At 38.3% G+C, this 19,853-nt stretch overlaps 1 protein-coding gene across 1 annotated transcript in view; it reads left to right on the forward strand.

Moving 5' to 3' along the window:
• The window catches only part of Dsg3 (desmoglein 3), a 28,055-nt gene extending 10,876 nt beyond the window's left edge, over positions 1 to 17,179 (forward strand). Inside the window, exons 3-16 of the mRNA XM_042675164.1 lie at positions 148 to 279; positions 1,106 to 1,261; positions 1,718 to 1,862; positions 2,527 to 2,693; positions 4,133 to 4,261; positions 4,488 to 4,673; positions 6,466 to 6,737; positions 7,378 to 7,517; positions 9,162 to 9,389; positions 11,231 to 11,479; positions 12,726 to 12,865; positions 13,165 to 13,228; positions 14,699 to 14,946; positions 16,308 to 17,179. Of these exons, the coding sequence (XP_042531098.1) occupies positions 148 to 279; positions 1,106 to 1,261; positions 1,718 to 1,862; positions 2,527 to 2,693; positions 4,133 to 4,261; positions 4,488 to 4,673; positions 6,466 to 6,737; positions 7,378 to 7,517; positions 9,162 to 9,389; positions 11,231 to 11,479; positions 12,726 to 12,865; positions 13,165 to 13,228; positions 14,699 to 14,946; positions 16,308 to 17,096 (3,045 nt within the window). The 3' untranslated portion in view covers positions 17,097 to 17,179. The remainder of the gene's footprint in view (positions 1 to 147; positions 280 to 1,105; positions 1,262 to 1,717; positions 1,863 to 2,526; positions 2,694 to 4,132; positions 4,262 to 4,487; positions 4,674 to 6,465; positions 6,738 to 7,377; positions 7,518 to 9,161; positions 9,390 to 11,230; positions 11,480 to 12,725; positions 12,866 to 13,164; positions 13,229 to 14,698; positions 14,947 to 16,307) is intronic.
• The last annotated feature ends 2,674 nt before the right edge of the window (positions 17,180 to 19,853 follow it).

Below are 19,853 nucleotides of genomic sequence, written 5' to 3' on the forward strand. Positions count from 1 at the left end.
TCTTGAAAAAGTCTGAGCACCCTCATCATCAACAGTCTTGCATATCTTAAATCATAAAGAGTTTTCAACACAGGTGTCTACCATGAATATTCTATGCTAAAGTTGTCGTTCATGTGCCTAATAAGATGAAATCTCTTTTCACATAAGACAAAAGGACAACATGGAAGAGATGAGACAGCAGTGCAGCAAGCCAAAAGAAGATACAAACGTGAATGGGTGAAATTTGCAAAACCCTGCAGAGAAAGAGAAGACAACTCCAAAAGAAACCCAATTGCCAAGGTAAATCCTATCTATTGGTAGTTAATGGTGGGTTTTTAGAACAAATGGATTGCATGTCAGTTGAAAAATAAGAAAGCACCAGGCACCAGTGACTCATGCCTGTAATCCTAGCTACTCAGGAGGCTGAGATCTGAGGATCAGGGTTCAAAGCCAGCCCGGGCAGAAAAGTCTGTGAGACTCTTATCTCCAATAAACCAGCAGAAAACTGGAAGTGTGCTGTGGCTCAAGTGGTTGAGCACAGCTGAAGAGCTGAGGGACAGCACCCAGGCCCAGAGTTCAAGCCCCACAACCAACCAAAAAAAAAGAAAAGAAAAAAAGAAAGAAGGAAGGAAGGGAGGGAGGAAAGAAGGAAGGAAGGAATGAAGGAAGGAAGGAAGGAAGGAAGGAAGGAAGGAAGGAAGGAAGGAAGGAAGGAAGGAAGGAAGGGAGGGAGGGAGGGAGGGAGGGAGGGAGGGAGGGAGGAAGGAAGGAAGGAAGGAAGGAAGAAAAGGAAAGGAAAGCAATTCTAATTAGCTAAATGTGTACAGCGAAGTCCATACAACAAATAAACAAAACAGCTCCAACAAGAAATACCATAATCGCACTATAAAAGTGAGAAATAAAAAAGACAGAGGAATAATAACCTCTAGAGTTGTGAAATGGAAGAAGCATATTAGTCAATTTTGCTATGTACCTCAAAGGTATAATCCTAGCAACTTAGGATACTGAGAACAGCAAGGAAAAGCAATGACACAATGATAGAAAAACTCGATCAAGTGAAAAGGTAACTTTAGACTCCAGGCAGAGGCACCTGGGTGAGGATCACGGTGGATATTTTTGGTTGCAGATCACTTCAGATTTCCAAGCAACCCAGAGAATCACCTACCGCATTTCTGGAGTAGGAATTGATCAGCCCCCTTTTGGAATCTTTGTTGTCGATCCAAACACTGGTGACATTAACATCACAGCCATAGTTGATCGAGAAGTAACCCCAAGCTTCCTGGTGAGTCTATGTCTTCAATATCCTTTTTTCTTTGGACTCCATGATGAGGGAGGGGCCTGCACTACTGGTGAATTCAAAAAGAAAAGGGTACACAAGTCAATCCATCAATAGTAATTCTTCTACGAAGAGTTTTCAATGATGCTCAGTACTTCTGAAGTAATATATCAGGAAGGTATACAAAAGAGGGCCTAGAACCAGCATACAACTTACTAAGAGCTTCATCTGGCATGAGATACACCAGCCTGGAAGAAGGGACAACTTCCAGTGTGACAAGAATGAGAACCATTGTTCTCATTGTTCTCAAGAATGAGAACCTGGCCATTGTAAGGAGTAGCTTTCTCCTTTGCACAGAAGCTCTATGTTGTATATGTCAGCAGAGGTCTTAATTCCATGAATTTTAATATTATGCAAACTTAGTTTATGCAGTAGTAATTAACTTTTTACCTCTGATTCTAGATCACATGTCGTGCACTGAATGCCTTGGGACAAGATGTAGAGAAACCACTTATACTAACTGTCAGAATTTTAGATGTCAATGATAATCCTCCAGTGTTTTCCCAAACCATATTCATGGGGGAAATAGAAGAAAACAGTGCTTCAAGTAAGTATTTTTAGGTACCTACTACTTCTGATTCATCTGTTTTTTAATTACAAATATTCATCAGAGCCTATCATTTTTATAAGCATATTCCATTGGTTTCTTTTTTAAAAAAAAAAGCTATGAAGATAATGTAACTTATTTCCCTTTCTAAAATTTGTGAAATGTCCACATGGTATGTCTAAATTATAGTTTTATTGCTAAATTGATAGTACCTTGTTCTGTGTATATACAAGCTACATGAAGTCATTGCAAAGCTCTTGAAGACATGCCCTTAAATAGCCTAGATGAATGACTGAGGTATTTTTAAGAGTAAAAAGGACATATATATGTATATATATACATATATATGTATATATATGTACACACACATATACTCATACCCTTATAAAAATGATCATCAGAAGAATATTAAAGAAAGGTATACCAAGGATTACACCAAGGCTTAAGGAGAGCTGGAGGATTTTGATATGGAAGTCTTCAAATTCTATCTGGTTGAGAGAGACCAGAAGAGAACACAGTGATATCTATTGTATTCGAAAACATATGTAGCTAGCTGGAAGACATTTTAAAAAAATATTCAACCCTGAAACTTTGTGGAATGTTTAATGCAAACACTACATCAATCTTCACCCATTCTTTAACAAACATTTTCCTGTACTCCTAGACTCACTGGTGATGATATTAAATGCCACTGATGCAGATGAACCAAACCATTTGAACTCTAAAATTGCCTTCAAAATCGTCTCCCAGGAGCCTGGAGGCATGCCCATGTTCCTCATAAGCAGAAACACTGGAGAAGTCCGCACCCTCACCAGCTCGCTTGATCGAGAGGTAAAGCAAATCATGTGGAAACATTGGAAACTGAAAGGTTTTATTGTAAGAAACTGCAAAGAGGAATCTCCATTTTACCTGAGAACAAAAGCAGAAAGGAACAGAGGCTGCCAGGTCTCACCTGGACCCCTCTAGGGAGACCCTGCCTTTCTGTGTGTGATGGTGGTGGGTAAGCCTTTGGGTTTGCATGCTGCACAATCACTGTACCCTGCACATACTCGTGGAAGGTAAAGTGGCAGAGTCAAAGACATTGATAAACTGTGCTGTGATGATTTCCTCAGGCCACAGAGGAAAGGATGTTTCTTACAAGGAAGGAGAAATTTCTTTTTGTTGTTGTTATTGGTGTTGATGGTCATGGGGCTTGAACTCAGGGCCTGAGCACTGTCCTTGAGCTATTTTTGCCCAAGGCTAGCATTCCACTCCTTGAGACACAGCTCCATTTCCAGGTTTTTGCTGATTAATTGGAGACAAGAGTCTTCTTCTTATCCAGGCTGGCTCTGAATCATGATCTTCAGATCTCAGTCTCTTGAGTAATTAGGATTACAGGTGTGAACCACCAGCACCTGGCTCTAGAAATGTCTTTTCATTTTTTGTTTTTATTATCATTTACATTTTTGGTATCTTTAAACTCCTTTGTTCTAAGGGGTTTTTTATTTTTTTAATTATCTTTAAGAAGTATACAAAAAGGCTGCAATTCAACATGTCAGTTTATGAATACAATGCATCTTGATCAGTGCTACAGAAGAAATTTCTCTCTAATATGAAGCCTTTTGTAATGTCAGATCTTTTTTCTAGATTCCTACTTTAATTTTACCTCTTGTTTCCAAACCACCAATCAATCCCCTTTCTCTTCTCCCTACCACTTTCCATCACTGCCATCAGTCTCCACCAGCACAAGCAGCCACATCACATGCCATGTTATTTTTTCCCAATAGACTAGCAGGAAAGCGCTTTACATCAGTCTTCAATTATTTCCTGATAATCATTGCTTTGTGTGTGTGTGTGTGTGTGTGTGTGTGTGTGTGTGTGCGCACTTGCATGCACCAGTCCTTCGGCTTGAACTCAGAGACCCTGGGTGCTGTCCTTGAACTTTTATTTTTTTCTCAAGCCTGACACTCTAGCACTTGGGCCACATCTGGCTTCCAACCTTCACACTCAGATATCCAACTCCTAGGATTAAAGCTAGGATTACAGACATGGGCCACCAATGCTTGGCTCATTGCTCATTTTTTTGTTATCTAACAATGCATCTTTGCTTTCCAAAGTTTACAAAAGAGAAAGCTTGTTCTAGCCTTTGAAGACTCCCACCCCATCATCCAGAACCCCATACTTCCCCTTTGTCATGAACAACTAACATCACATGTTACCTTATTCATAGAAACAGTAGTGGATATGCTAGGGAAAATAGTAATTTTCCCTTTTTTTCTCTCCAAATTTAGCAAGTTAGCAGCTACCATCTGGTTGTGAGTGGTGCAGATAAAGATGGAGAAGGACTATCAACCCAATGTGAATGCAGTATTAAAGTGAAAGATGTCAACGATAACTTTCCAATGCTTACAGACTCTCAGGTATATCCGTTGTCCCTCCTGGTTTGGTATTTGCCTACTTGTTGGCCTCTAAGATATTTTCAGATATTTGCTTTTAACAAAAATAATTCGCTTTTTGAAAACAGAAGCCAGCAGGAAGTCAATACATGACTTGAAAAGTAATAGCTGATACCAATGAAAATCAGCCCAGTCCCTTTAGGGTAAAAACCTAGCATTGAGTCTTACGTTCTGTCTATGTCTTTTTCAGTATTCAGCAAATATCCAGGAAAATACTTTAAATTCTGAGTTACTTCGATTTAAAGTAACAGACTGGGATGAAGAATACACAGACAATTGGCTGGCTGTATATTTCTTTACCTCTGGAAATGAAGGGAACTGGTTTGAAATAGAAACTGATCCCAGAACTAATGAAGGCATCTTGAAAGTAGTGAAGGTAAGTGAGTTTCCTTCACTGCTAATATATAAACATATGTATTTATATATTTGTGTTTATATTATATCATATTTATATTAATAATATAGTCTATGTTAACTCAACCTATCATTGCTACAGAGAGATGTTGTTAATAATAACAATGCTGCATTAAATAAAACACATCAAAGTAGAAAGAATTTTTTATTAATATAGTTCATTAGCTAAACAACAACTTACCTTAACCTATTATTTTCTTTCAAACTATCACACTTTCCATAGTCAACACATACATACACAATCACACACACACACACACACACACACACACACACACACACACACACACACCCCAATATACATGATATTTCAACATAAGAAAACAAACACATTACTTGGCTTAATCAAATTCACTTTTTCAACACTGGCGTGTAGAAAGGCCCTTGACAGCAGTGGCTTTAAAATTTCCCTAGATGACTCTAATATGCAGTCAGGGTGGCTACCCCCTGCTGCCCACCATGATGAACCACCCCCCCCATAATAGTACACCCACTCCATTCCCTATCAACTGCTTTTATTTCTGCTTGGATAATTTTTCCACAGCCTCCTTCAACACTCAGTTCTGAACCCCTCAGAACTCTTCCCTAATTCCCCAAGTAGAAGTAATCTCTCACATTCACAAGTAGAATATAATCTCTTTGTCCCTTAACCTTTCATCTTCTAGTTACCTGTTCACACATCATTCTCTTCTACTGGAAAATGCAGAGCACTTGAAGCCAGTAACTGACAAGTTCAAACTCAAATCTAGATCTCTTGCTTCAGTTTTATTTTTAGTTATGAGTATACATAACAAAAGTAGCATTTCTTTTTATATCATCCTGCAAACAAAAGTTAATCTGAGATTCCTCAGGCTTCTCCATTTGGGCCACTGTAATGAGACAATCAAACATTATCATACAAAACTACTTAAATGTGGTCTAGAAAGAGTTGGGACACCCAATCATTGCTATATAGAGATATTTTTTTCTATTTTTTTATTGTGAAAATACTGTACAGAGGGGTTACAATTACATGGGCAAGATAGTGAGTACATTTCTTATCAAGCATTGTAGCCTCCTCCTTTGTTTACCCTTCCCATCCCTTCCCATCCTCCCCCCCACCCAATCCTCCCCCCTCCCAAGTTGTAAAGGTCGTTTTCGACATGACAACTTGTACTTCTCATTGTTGCAACAGGTCAGACAGTTTGCCTCTACACCTAGAAATTTTATTTATGTCACAAATGGCATTATTACACATGAAGCCAATGGGTATTTTGTGAATAACCATGGCTGCTACTTAGAGCAATTCATCATGGGACTTAATTTATTCTGTCCTTACAAGAAGTCATTGATGTAAAATTTGGTTTTAAAAGTGGAAAGTTGAGGCTAAGAGAAATTAAACTAAGAGAAATTGTACCCTGAGTCACATAGATTTTGAATACCAGAACCAAAATTTAAATCGTGTTATCAAAGCAAATTTGGATTTTTTCCACTGTACCTCACAGACTAAAGATGTTATTATGGTGTTTTGTTAGTCTAAAAAGGAAGTTCTCACTTTGTAGACATCAGTTACCCATGTGACATCTCATGAGTTAAGAATTTAAGTTTTCTCTGTCTCAACCTTACAACACTTTCAAGTCATAGTAATACTGAGACTGTCATTTTGCTCTGTAGGAATAAAGAGATACATTCATTATATCTTCCCTGTCCTATACTTATTTTGCCAGATTGCCTATTTGTGACAGTTTCTTCTTGCTACTTTAATTTTATTCTAGGCTCTCGATTATGAACAAGCCCAACGCATGCAATTTAGTATTGCGGTCCGAAACAAAGCTGAATTTCACCAGTCAATCATCTCCAAGTATCAAGTACAGTCCACTCCAGTCACAATTCAAGTCATAAATGTAAAAGAAGGAATCTCATTCCGTCCTACTTCTAAGACATTCACTGTGCAAAAAGGCATAAGTGCTAAAAAATTGATTGGTTATACCCTGGGAGCATATCAAGCCATCGATGAGGAAACTGGTAAAGCTGCCACATCTGTCAGGTAAGACTATTTTGATGGCAACTAATTATTCTGTGGGGTAATTTTGATATATAAGTTATTACAAGATAGACAGTTAAGTGTTAGTAATAGACATGCAAAGGTAATGAAGACAAAGAAGTAGACAGCATAAGAAGACACATGTGGGTAAGCTTTAGAATAAACTGTGCTATGAGCAAAATAACATCCAAAATTTAAGGTACTTTAGCCTGTTAAGAAAGATCTTTACACAATCTTCCAGCTGAGTCTTACAATGGGTTAGAAGTTCAACAAAAGACTATATTTAATCAGATAAAACAAATAAGCCCAAGGAATATACATATACAAAAAATAAAAACATAGATATATGAAATATGTAAAATTAAAATATATTAAATATAAGAGCATCGATCAAGGTAATGGCTATTTCATGGAGATCCAAGGTGTTCTATTTTATTGCACAGAGCAGAAAATTAGGTAACCAATTTTACATGCGTATTATGAAATATGTTCTGTCCATGTCCTATCAGTTTTCTGGTGTTTTGGTAAGCACATGTTTCAAGGTCTAATACTGAGTATAATTATGTTAAATATAAAAGGTCATTTTCATCAAATATATGGCATGCTATATTTGAAAGAAAACTTCTTTTCTATTATATAACAGATATATCATGGGTCGAAACGATGGTGGTTTACTTATTATTGATCCAAAAACTGCTGAAATCAAATTTGTCAAAAACATTGATCGAGATTCTACTTTCATAGTTAACAGAACTATCACCGCTGAGATTCTAGCCATAGATGGTAAGAAACTTTTCAATGACTTTTTGAGAAATTTTACTCCAGTTAGTATTTATTTATGACTCGACAACTATTTCATAATATTCCTCAATGAAGATCATTATCTCATGGGCTTGGGGGCCTCAAGTTTGAGGTAAGTTAACCTAGAACAAGACTTGGAATTCCAACTTTTCATTAGAGTTTAAGCAGCAGAGGACTCTTCATAATCCCTACAGATTACTGTAGTTTTGTGGCAGTGGTATATTTTAATCCAAAAGAATTCCTATTTGAATTCTGTGATATCAGTAAAAATTCCTACAAAGCGCCAATCAGGAAAAGTAATATTAAATGTAAGGTCTCTTTATGAGCTGCTAATAGACATCTTGTATACATATTATTGAACAATTTCCTCTTCTAGAATGTTTTAAAATAATATTCATTGAGTGCCTGTACTTCCCCCAATTTAAGATTAATTTGTGCTCCATCCTAAACACCAAAAAAGAAACAAAACACAAAAAGAACAGGAACCATTACAATTTGGGGAAAAAAATGTTTAACCCTCTAAAGCATAAACAATAGAAATGAGTCAAAACTCCAGTTCTGGGCTGGGAAGGTGGCTCAGTGGTAGAGTGATTGCCTTGCATGCATGAGTCCCTGGGTTCTATTCCTCAGCACCACATAAGCAGAAAAAGCCAGAAGTGGTGCTGTGGCTCAAGTGGTAGAGCGCTATCCTTGAGATGAAGAGCTGAGGAACAGTGCCCAGGCCCAGAGTTCAGGCCCCATGACAAACAAAAACAAAAAACAAACAAACACAAAAAAAAAACACCACTCCAGTTCTGAGAAATTAATGTTATTTTATTGTCTGCCAACATTAAATTTTTTCCTCCAATAAATATTTATGTCTTGAGTAATAAATATAAATAACTGTTTATTCCATGTACGATGGCTTTTAAATTTTAGGAATAAAAAAAATCACACAATGATTACAGATGAGATGAACATAGCTTTAAAAACTATTATTTTTGTATTCGTTTCATTTATAATCATTGAATCAGGCCACCCTTATAGGTCATGATCTCAAGGATATTAAGTTAATAGGTAATGCTACTAATTAAAGGTAACCAGCCATCTGGTCATTTCAATTTGGTTTTTACAAATTACAGAAATAGTGTGACATCTTTACTTCTAAGAAAAGCTCCTGATTCTTATGAGAAGATGCACTTAACTTGTCAATAAGAAAATAAAACTCAGAAGGCACAGTAGCACACTTACAGTATTAGCTACTGGAAATTCTAAGGCAGGAGAATCATTTGAGTCCAGGAATTTGACACCAGCTGGAGCTACATAGACCCTGTCTTTAAAAAAAAAAAAGAAAAAAGAAAAACTGTGTTTTTACTTTTTTTTTTTGGGCCCGGTCGTGGGCCTGAACTCTGGGCCTGGGCGCTGTCCCTCAGCTCTTCAGCTCAAGGCTAGCGCTCTACCACTTCAGCCACAGTGCCACTTCCGGCTTTTTTCTTTTTGCTTATGTGGTGCTGAGGAATCGAACCCAGGGCCTCGAGCATGCAAGGCAAGCGCTCTACCACTGAGCCACCTTCCCAGCCCTGTGTTTTTACTTTTTAAGCCTTACTTTTCAGTGAGAAGTGAGCTTATTACTTTGTTTTCTTACAGAAAATACAGGTAAAACTTCTACAGGCACAGTGTATGTGGAAGTACCCAGTTATAATGAAAACTGCCCATCAGTAGTCCTGGAAAAGCAAGAAATTTGCAGTTCATTACCTTCTGTGACTGTCTCAGCTAGAACCCTTGACAGGAGTAAATACAGCGGCCCCTACACATTCTCCCTGGAGGAACAGCCTGTAAAGTTGCCAGCTATATGGAGTATCACAACACTCAATGGTGAGCAAGGGTCAATTAGCTTCCATAAATGAAATGTGCCTCTTTTTCCTATCTCCAGAAGCATGAGAAAACTCATTTGAGAAGAGGTCCTCCCTAAGAATAATTGGGGGGAAAAAATCTTTGTAATAAAGATGCGATCCAGGCTATAGGAATTCCTTTTCATTCAAAAGAGAGAGAAAAGGAAAGTTATGGTATAATGTCACAGCATATAATGTTTTTATCTGATTCATTTAATGAGTTTTATGTTTTGAATAAGTTTATTTCTTCATCTGTGGTAGGAGAATAAAAGAGAGTCAGGGGTCTATTTAATCAGAGTTGTCTATATATACATACACATACTTCTTTCTTTCCTATTCCTCTTCTTCCTTTTCCTCCTTTTCCTTTTTCTTCTTTCTATGAGGTCCTGGAGCTTGAACTCAGGGCCTGGGCACACTGTCCCTGAGCTTTTCTGCTCAAGATTAGAGCTCTCACTTGAACCACAGTTGTACTTCTGGCTTGTTTTAGCAGTTCATTGGAGAGAAGAGTCTCACAGACTTTCCTACCGAGGTTGGCTTTAAACTACAATCCTCACATCTCAGCCTCTTATGTAGTTAGAACTATATGCATGAGCACTATCACCCAGCTACATGATCTTTTCTTAACAAAGTGAACTTAAATCCCTAGAGACGTAGGACTGCAGAGGATCCTAGGAAGTGCCAACTAGTCTGTCAAAGGCGAAGAGCTAATCCTTTTCTCCTGTTACCATGCTCATGTTCCATTTTCAATGCTTTCTCAGAAGTTTTACATACTCAATAAAAAAATCTCCCTTTAAATGTACTCACTTTCAAATCTTTTCTCCATCAATTTTACTTCCTATCATGGTTGTATCCCTTGGTATCCTGCAGTTGTAGGTGTCAGCCACTGCCAGAGTCACCAAAGAAAATGTGTTCTCAGTAGCTTTCTGCACTTGGGCCTTTTTAACCCCAGTTAAGGGTCTGACTACAAGTCATACGTGTAACATTAGGCTCCAAATGAATTCACCAGCTAGACTGCCAAGGAGGAGGCTGCTGAAGATCAGAGGATCAGGCCAGGGTATGGATCTAGCTTACACGAACCAAGATAGGCCTGGGTGGGCAAGGCACAATGTTAAATGTTGAATGTTGAATGCTGAGGTCATGAATGATTTAAATGACCCCGCCCTGCTGTAGAAATCTCACATGGAAAGAAACCATGTAGCAATGGTGAGTAGAGAATAATTGATGCTCAGATGTTAGATACACAACAGACTTCACCACAGTAAACCCACTGAACAGACCCACAGGTTCTAGGAGAGAACTGAAGGGAACAGGTAAGGTAAAAGCAGCCAAAGCTGAAACTCAATGTTGATCACTCGGATGCAATAACATGGAACTCAAGGAAGGCATGCACCAGAGGATCACAGGGGGCTGAGAACTGGTACAGTTCCAGGAGACTGGAAAGGTCAGAGAGACAGGACAGGGGGGCTGGTGTTTATATAATGTCCACATCCTGCTCTCTTTTGTGAGAAAAGTAGTGCAGGACTAATCTTCCTGGAGAAGACTAGTAAGTATGAATGGGTTAGAGAGAAGGAGAAGCAGAACATACACAGGTAAGACCCAACCAAACCTCAGACCACATCACCTCTGCTATTTGTGACAGTGATTTCTAAAAGCAAAATATGACCATAGATGTAGCTCAGTGGTTTGAGTGCTTGTCTAACATGTATGAGTGCTGAGTTTGGTCCTGTAGGATCACAATTTCATGCATACTCCGCATATACACACAAACCACCAAAACAAAAACTATCATATCCTATTGATGATTTGTATGCCTGTTTCTTACAGACACCTCAGCACTGCTCAGAGCCCAGCAACAGATCTCCCCTGGAGTGTACACAGTTCCTCTTGTGGTTACCGACAATCAGCACAGGCAGTGTGAGATGCCAGAAAGCTTGACTCTGACAGTATGTCAGTGTGATGAAAGAGGTGCTTGTGGAAAAGCAGACCCAAGCAGAGAACTTAGGAACCCATCAACCTGGAGACTGGGGCCTGCTGCTATTGGCTTGATCCTTCTGGGGCTCTTGCTGTTGCTGTGTGAGTACACCAGTGTGACACTCCATGACAATGGAGGTGGAAAATCTGCAGGACAGTGTGCTGCCCATGATCCACAATCATCCTTCAGGCAAAGCTAGGGAGAAATGGCATCTCAACAATAAGATCAAAGTAAAGCAAACGGGTAGACATTTCAAATTAGCACCACAAGAGAACCTAGAGGTAGAGAATGAGATGAGGAAGACTCTACCTATTGTCCATCATGTTCATAGTCAAAATGATGGTTTTGAAGTTGATGACCAAAGCTTCAGCTTCTGATCTCATTTAAAAAAAAATAGTTCCAGTTCTTATAAGTAAGTCCCTATGTTAGTTTCTACCTGAAAGGGGAAGTTGATTCTGGTTTTCATCCAGTTTACAAATTTAAATGCTCAACATGGGAAAAAATATATCATAATAAAACTATAGTAAAAGGAGTATTATAGAAGGCTACAGGAACAGGGGTACCATCTGTCTGAACCTTGGTTGAGTAGAATGTAGTATTTAAAAAGAGAATATAGTATTTTTCAAAAAACAGGAGAGTTGTTTCTAAAATGTAACAGCATTAACCAACACCAGATAACTCTTACTGCATGTTACAAATCGCATGGCCTTCAGAAGCTAAAGAGGTTGAAAGTGAAGACATTGTGGAGACTAATTTGGTAGTCTCTTTGTAATTAAGCAATGAGTGGCCAAAGTATTTCAGTAAAGGACTTAGAGAAGCTAACATAGAAAATCTTATAATTTTTTTTAAGCAATGTATTGATAGACACTGATTAGGTCATCTCCCTAGTTTGTTGTCTAATTCTATTTACAGAACTAAGAATGATTAAAGACCAGGTAAGTGAAATATTATCCACATAAAATTTTTGTCTTCTGTTCTTCTTCCTGACACAATATATAAAGCCTCCCATATGTATAAACAAATACAATATTAAGACAAAGAAGTGAGGAACTTAGCAATCTCTGTTATCACTCACCAAGTGGTGCCTATTGTAAGTTACAACACACCTACATCAGAACTACCTCACCTGCATCCTTCCATTTCACAATCCTATGAAAATTTAGTGTACTTCATTTACTAAATTTTGTTTTTTTCTACTAAATTTTGTAGCGATTCGTTATGTTTTTCATGAGGAAACATCCTTAAGGATTTAAAATATTGTGTCTTTGTAATGCTGCTGCTGATTGTTAGGCTAAGCAATTTCTAACTGACTCAAACGTTCTGATATTCTGCCTTGCTTTTCTCTAGTGGCCCCTCTTCTGCTGCTGACCTGTGATTGTGGGTCAGGTCCCATTGGGGGTGCGACAGGTGGTTTTGTACCAGTTCCTGATGGTTCTGAAGGCACAATTCATCAGTGGGGAATTGAAGGAGCCCAACCTGAAGACAAGGTGAGGATCTAGTTTGTAAACTATTTAGTGCAATTATGTAGAGAGAAACAAGATTTGTACTGAGATAGGAAAAGGAGTTTTGGAGTGCAAAAAGAATATACTCCATGATCTTCAGGGGACATTCAATGCTATCAATTATGAGGCCTCTTAGCTGTAAAAAAAAAATCCTAAAAACTGTAGTTTCTGTAAGAATCTGGCCTTCTTTTAATGGTGTGATTTGCAAAGGACTGTGTCACCTGTAGTGCAATAAAACCCAGCTCTCCTTAAAATTTACTTCTTTTTTTTAACACAATTTATAGGAAATGACAAATATCTGTGTGCCACCAATCACAACCAATGGAGCAGATTTTATAGAAAGTTCTGGTGAGTAAACATCAAATTTTTTGTTAAATGCAATGGTGGATTAAAGGACATATAGTCCAAAAGAAGAAGCATTCAAAATGATGTTTGTAATAATGTCTATATTATGTGCACACAATGGGAGCTACTGCTACTAAAATGGAGGTGAGATGACCTAAGATTTGTACATTAGTCAATTCCATGACATTAGTCAATACATTATCACTGATGCCACAATTTTTAATATCTAAGGATTTATTATGTATTTTCCCAAACTTTACTAAACTGAAGGATACATGTATGTGTATGTATGTGTGTGTGTATATATATACATACATATATATGTATATATAGACTGTAGGTTGTCCTTTGTTAACATTAGACATGTTTGGGGTCAGTCTCATGTGTGCAAATTCTCAGCCCTGTGATCTTCTTCTTTACCAGGAATAACAGGATTCTGCTCTGACTTCAATGACAAATTTTTACATTAGGTCACAATGAGGCATGGTCACTGATGTAAATTTCATAAATTCGTAAATTTCATTATTTCTTCAGTTTTACCAAGCTACCATTTTATTCATATCATCTCAATGGTACAACTACACCATAACCTAGAGGATCAAGAAGGAATAACAAATCTTTATTTAATTCTATACTAATCAATAGATTGTCTTTAATGTCTAGGTTACAAAATCTGCAAAAGATTTCTCCAGATATGTAACCACCTTTATCAACTATCATAATCATTATTTGCTTCTCCCAGTATAATGTCATAGTACAAACTATACTCAAAATAGTCTAGAAAATGTAATCTATGAAAGTGTGATATGAAATTAATAGGAAAAATAGTCATAATTCATTAAATGTTCTCTATGCTGTGGCACAAAATTAGTATCTACTAACTTGTATGAAAATAAATATTACATGGGTTTTCTCTTTGGTGCCCATCCTGAGTCAATATGACTGCCCAATTATAATTTTATTTTTAATATGAGTGCACAGACCTTAGCCTACATGCTTTGCACAGCTGTAGAGATTCTGTATTTATATGTTTATGGTTTCCTTTCTAAATATGTATTTTAGTATATTTTTAGAGCTCTTCTGAGTAGATATAGGAGGTGATTACATATATAATTTTATTTTCTCCAATATAATAGCTTTAAATACTAGTTTTCATGGGCAACAAAGATTGGGTTTTGTTGTTTGTTGTTAAATTCAGAGCCTGGGCACTGTCCTTTAGCTTTTTCGCTCAAGGTTGGCACTCCACTTTGAGCCACAGCTCCACTTCTGACTTTTTGCTCATTAATTGTAGATAAAAACACTCTTGGACTTTTCTGTCTGGGCTGGCTTCAAACAGTGATCCTCAGATCTCAGCCTCCAAAGTAGGCATTAGCTACTGGTTCCTAGTCCAAAGATTTTGTTTTGTGTTGTTTGTTTGTTTTAAATTACAGCTTACAGCATGTGATGTCAGAGAATTTTCTTCCCTGTTTTTAGACATTTGCACCAACACATATGCTGGCGGGACAGTGATGGAAGGAGGTTCTGGAATGGAACTAACCACCAAGCTGGGAGCAGCCACTGGATCTGGAGCTACTGGAGGATTTGGAGAAGCTTCTGGACTTGGCCCCTGCCCATTAGGAATGTCAGGAACCATGAGAACAAGGCGTTCCACTGGAGGAACCATGAAGGATTATGCCGATGGGTCCATAAACATGAATTTCCTAGATTCCTACTTTTCTCGGGTAATTGTGTGGCAAACTTGATGACTTTGCTTACTTATTTACATTACAGATGCTTTGAGTGGGTTATGTACTTCAGTCTTATGGTTTGTTTTTCTGCAGCTTATTAAAACATAAGGAAGCCAGGTGCTGGTGGCTCATACCTGTCATCCTAGCTATTCAGGAGTCTGAGATCTGAGGGCCGTGGCTTAAAACCAGCCCAAGCAGGAAAACCCATGAGACTCTTATCTCCAATTAACCATTGGAAAACCAAAAGTGCAGCTATAGCTCAAAGTGGCAGAAAGTGCTCAGGGGCAGTGCCCAGGGCCTGAGTTCAAGTCCGATGACAGATAAAAATGAATTAGGAAAAAAATAAGTTCCTTTTTGCCAAAACAATACAAAACACTTAAGGTAGCTATCAAAACTGAGTCACTGGTCTAAGAGAAAACTGGAAAGATAACCCATCAGTGAGAGAAGGTAGCAAGCAACCCCTCATTCTGTCAACTGGGGAAAAAAACTGAGGCCCAACCCTTCTGTTATTAGAATACGATGCAGTTCATTTTGTATTTCTTGCACCCCGAAGCACATGTGCATGTATTTTCCTGAGAGTACTATTGTACTCTGCATTCTCCATGAACTCCATGGCAAAAAAATGTAAAAGAGCTACCTGAATCAATGACCCAAAAATAAGAGGAAGGAGAGTTGAGATGGAAGATCAGTGATGAGAAGTAGCATGGGACAGAAAAGGGACAAGGGGCAGGAAGAGAAGTTTGTCGGAGGCAGGTTGTCTAATACTTGTTGGATGGCCAAAGATTAGTGGAATATAAGATATGCTTAGAGGGAATCTGTGTAGAGTTTTGGCATCAGCACTGGGAAGTGCTTAGTCTGACTCGGTGTCCGAGTAGATGAAAGCTCACACTGTATTTGAGAAGAGACTGACAAGGAGTACTTATTTCAAGGCATGGTTTAGGCTCTAATTATTGATCAAGTTTCTTCAATGGTGATAGTTTGAGTGAGGACTGCCTCAGTACCCAGGGAGAGAATTCCCCTGTCACTATGTGTAATCAAGTATACACAGAGACGACCTTCATACTTAGCTCAGGGACAGTCTCCAGCCAGTCATCATGCACATTTGGTATGGAACCCAAACTACATAAAAATCAAGAACTAAAACGTAAGTTTTGAGTAGATTCAATCTTGATGGAATATCAACCATTCTGTTTCTGAGCTCACAGACAATTTTAAGAACAAAATTGCTGATATAAAAGAGTATGTCTTTACTTCTGATGGTCTAAATTGGGCATTCATACAGTTCTATGAGCAGCGTTAGATCCTTTGATAATTTTTCTTACCAATCCCCTTTATCCACTTTCTTCCCTCTTTAGAAAGCATTTGCCTGTGCAGAGGAAGAAGATATCCAGGAAGCCAGTGACTGCTTGCTGATCTATGACAACGAAGGCCTGGATGATGCACCAGGTTCTCCTGTAGGCTCGCTGGGTTGTTGCAGTTTTATTGCTGATGACCTGGATGATAGCTTTTTGGACTCTCTTGGCCCTAAATTTAAAAAACTTGCAGAGATCAGTCTTGGTATTGATGACGAAGCCAAACAAGCTCCGCTGCCTTCTAAAGACAGTGGCTCTGGAGTTGATCGCTGTGGGAGGCCCATAGAAGTCCAGCAGTCAGGAGCAGATAGGTGCCAGACCCTGCCTGGTGGTCAAAGACCTTCTGCTTTGTCTGGAGTTGATTACCATGGGAGACCCATAGAAGTCCAGCAGTCAGAAGCAGATAGATGCCAGACTCTCCCTGGTGGCCCAAGAGCTTCTGCTTTGTCTGGAGCTGATTACTATGGGCGACCCATAGATGTCCAGCAGTCAGGAGCAGATAGGTGTCAGACTCTGCCTGGCAGTCAAAGAGCTTCTGCTCTGTCCGTTTCTGGGTCTGTTCAACCAGTCATAGCCATCCCTGACCCTTTGCTACATGGTAATTACATGGTATCAGAGACTTACTCAGTTTCTGGGTCCTATGTGCAACCCACCACTGCAGTCTTTGATCCCCTTAGCACACAAAATGTAAGAGTGACAGAAAGGGTGGTTTGCCCCATTTCCAGTGTTCCAACTGAGCTACGAGGGTCACACACTTTGCTCTATTCAGAAGAGCCTTGCTCCCACCTATGACCAGGTGAGCCAAAATAACATACTTGCCAAATCTGGATAATATTTGGACCGCATTCTTTAAAATTACACAGTAAAGCTCATTGTATTGGATTAATTTGGCATTTCACATTGCCATAAAAAGTGATCATAATTTTAAATTCAGATGGTCTAGCTCTTATTCCCAAACTGATTATGTTCTTACTCCTAATTTTCTGTGTGTGTGTGTGTGTGTGTGTGTGTGTGTGTGTGTGTGTGTGTGTGTGTGTGTGCTGGTCCTGAACTCAGGGCCTAGGCACTTGTCCTCAACTGTTTTACCCAAGGCTGATAACTCTACCACTTGACCCACAGATCTACTTCTGGTAGTAAATTGGAGATAAAAGTTTCATGGACTTTCCTGCCCAGGTTGCTTAGAACCATGAGCTTCAGATCTCAGCCTTCTGAGTAGCTAGGTTTACAGGCATGAGCCACCAGCATCTAGCTCACTTGTCTTAATATTTTTATAATTTTATATTGTCTTATGTTTAAAAAATAAGGAGCCCATTGGGTGCAGAAAGTTCCTAAACTTTTTTTCAAATCGTTGTACTTTCAGTGGGAACAAAAGGGGTTCATCACTTGAAAATGAAATGTGGTTTGGTGGATTAAGCTCTTTGTATCAAGACCCTGGTTCTTGTCACTATCACTTTTTATGTCACTAATAACAATATAAGAATATCATTATGTTTTTAAAGGAACACCATTAATAATGACTTAAGAACCACAAGATATTTGCTAATCTTTTGGAGCCACTTGGAACAAAGAAAGTGGTAGCAGTTAGGCTCTTTCCAGCTTCTTGGTATGGAAACATCAAAAGCACATCTTTTGCTCTGAGTATGGTTATGGGATCAAGCTGCTTTAAACTTAATAGTTCTATAATCTGCAAATGCTCCTATAACACTTAAGAAAGTTTAGAATGGGGCTGGGAATGTGGCTCAGTGGTAGAGTGCTCACCTAGCATGCATGAAGCCTTGGGTCGATTCCTAAGTACCACATATACACGAAAAAAAAAGGAAGTGGCACTGTGGCTCACGTGGTGGAGTGCTAGCCTGGAGCAAAAGAAGCTCAGGAATAGTGTGCAGGCCCTGAGTTTGTGGCGCAGGACTGGCAAAAAAAGAAAGTTTAGTATGATGTAAATAATATTTTGTATATTTTAATCACATTGGAAAGATCTACCTAAAGAAAATACTGTATGTGCAACAACTCCCTCCTATACATGTCTTGATAACAAATTCCTATGTTAGTTGTTTGAAGCAGGTCTTTATTTTTAATGTCATGGGTAGAAATGACTTACATGAGATGTATAGTGAGGCTTATCATTTGGACAATGTTTACAGACTATGGGAAGGCTAAATGCAACTTTTCTTATAAATAAAATTCTGAATAACACATGGAGAAATTTATGAATATGTATTGTAAGCATCATTTCAGGAAAATATCTCTGAAATAGTTTTCAAGTTACAAAGGACATGGAAGTAAGATTATGGATAAACTATTTTTAACCCTCCCTTCTAAATGAAACAGTGATATACTGTTGAATGTAGAATGTGAGGTTAGTGAAAGTCAGAATGCATTTCAGTCATGTTACCCTCACAGTAATGCAGTTCTTCAGCCTTAAGCTATTCACCCTTTAGCCCACAGCCCCATACCTCACCTGCTTCTCAATGTTTTAGTCTTTACAAGATTTTCCAACTCCCGTATTTCTAATTGTGTGTAATATACAGAATTTATCTTTTTCCTTACTGCTTTGTTTTTGCTATGATAGGAAAAAAACTAAGTATATTTTACTCAGATATTATGCAAACTAATCAAGCGTTATATTTTAACTGAGATGGGTAGATCTTAGAAATACCCAGAGGAACAAAACCCATAAATGTCCCCTTCCCAAGCACTCACCTGCCTGGAGAAGCAGAGACAGGATGGGATTCCAAGACTGGCAGCAGCTGCTATAACTGGGCTTCTACTGCAACCCATATGGAGGGGAGAGAAACTGACCTGTCCCGAAGGCTGCACCCTCCTCCCTCAGCACACCAAGAAGCTGCTCTTGTTAATGGTGCTCTCTCCTGCTTCTCAACCAAAGCTTGCTCTGAGTCTGGGTATCTAAACTGACAAATTGATTTGTGACCTTGTTGATGCAGGAGTATTGAATCAATATTCATAATAATCCATATTCAAAGAGCAAAAGTATAATTAAGATGCTCAGAGCAGTTTGACTTGGAGTCTCAAAACCCAAATTACAAAATGAGAAGAGTACAGGGATGACATGGGTCAAGATGCACTGTTCTCATAATCTGACTTGTTGAATTGAAACCCCTACGTATAACTTCTTTAAAGAAAACAATAACTAAAACAAAAGAAATGGGAGATTGGCTACATTCCTGAAATGCAGAGAAATGGTCACTATAGTAAAGTGTATACTAGAGAAAAACTTACATGGATTTAAAGTTCTTTTAACTTTATTTATAGAATGACCTAAAATTTTCATTTGTTTTGTAAAACTGTTATCTGCACTTTTTACCAACAATAAAAATTATTTTAAGCAAGAAAATAGTTTCTTAAACTGTCCTTTGACTTGGTGTATTCAACAGTTTAAACAATATATATTAAAAACATAAATATTGTGACATTGTTATAATAAAACAGTTTGGCAATAAATGAGTATCTCTTGAACCATTTTATAAAGGTTGAATACTTCATAATGAATGTGTATTAAGAAATATGACATTCAAAGTGACTTCCATATGC

This window comes from Dipodomys spectabilis, unplaced genomic scaffold (assembly GCF_019054845.1).
Source record: "Dipodomys spectabilis isolate Male_0828 unplaced genomic scaffold, ASM1905484v1 ptg000024l, whole genome shotgun sequence".
Classification (NCBI taxonomy): Eukaryota; Metazoa; Chordata; class Mammalia; order Rodentia; family Heteromyidae; genus Dipodomys; species Dipodomys spectabilis.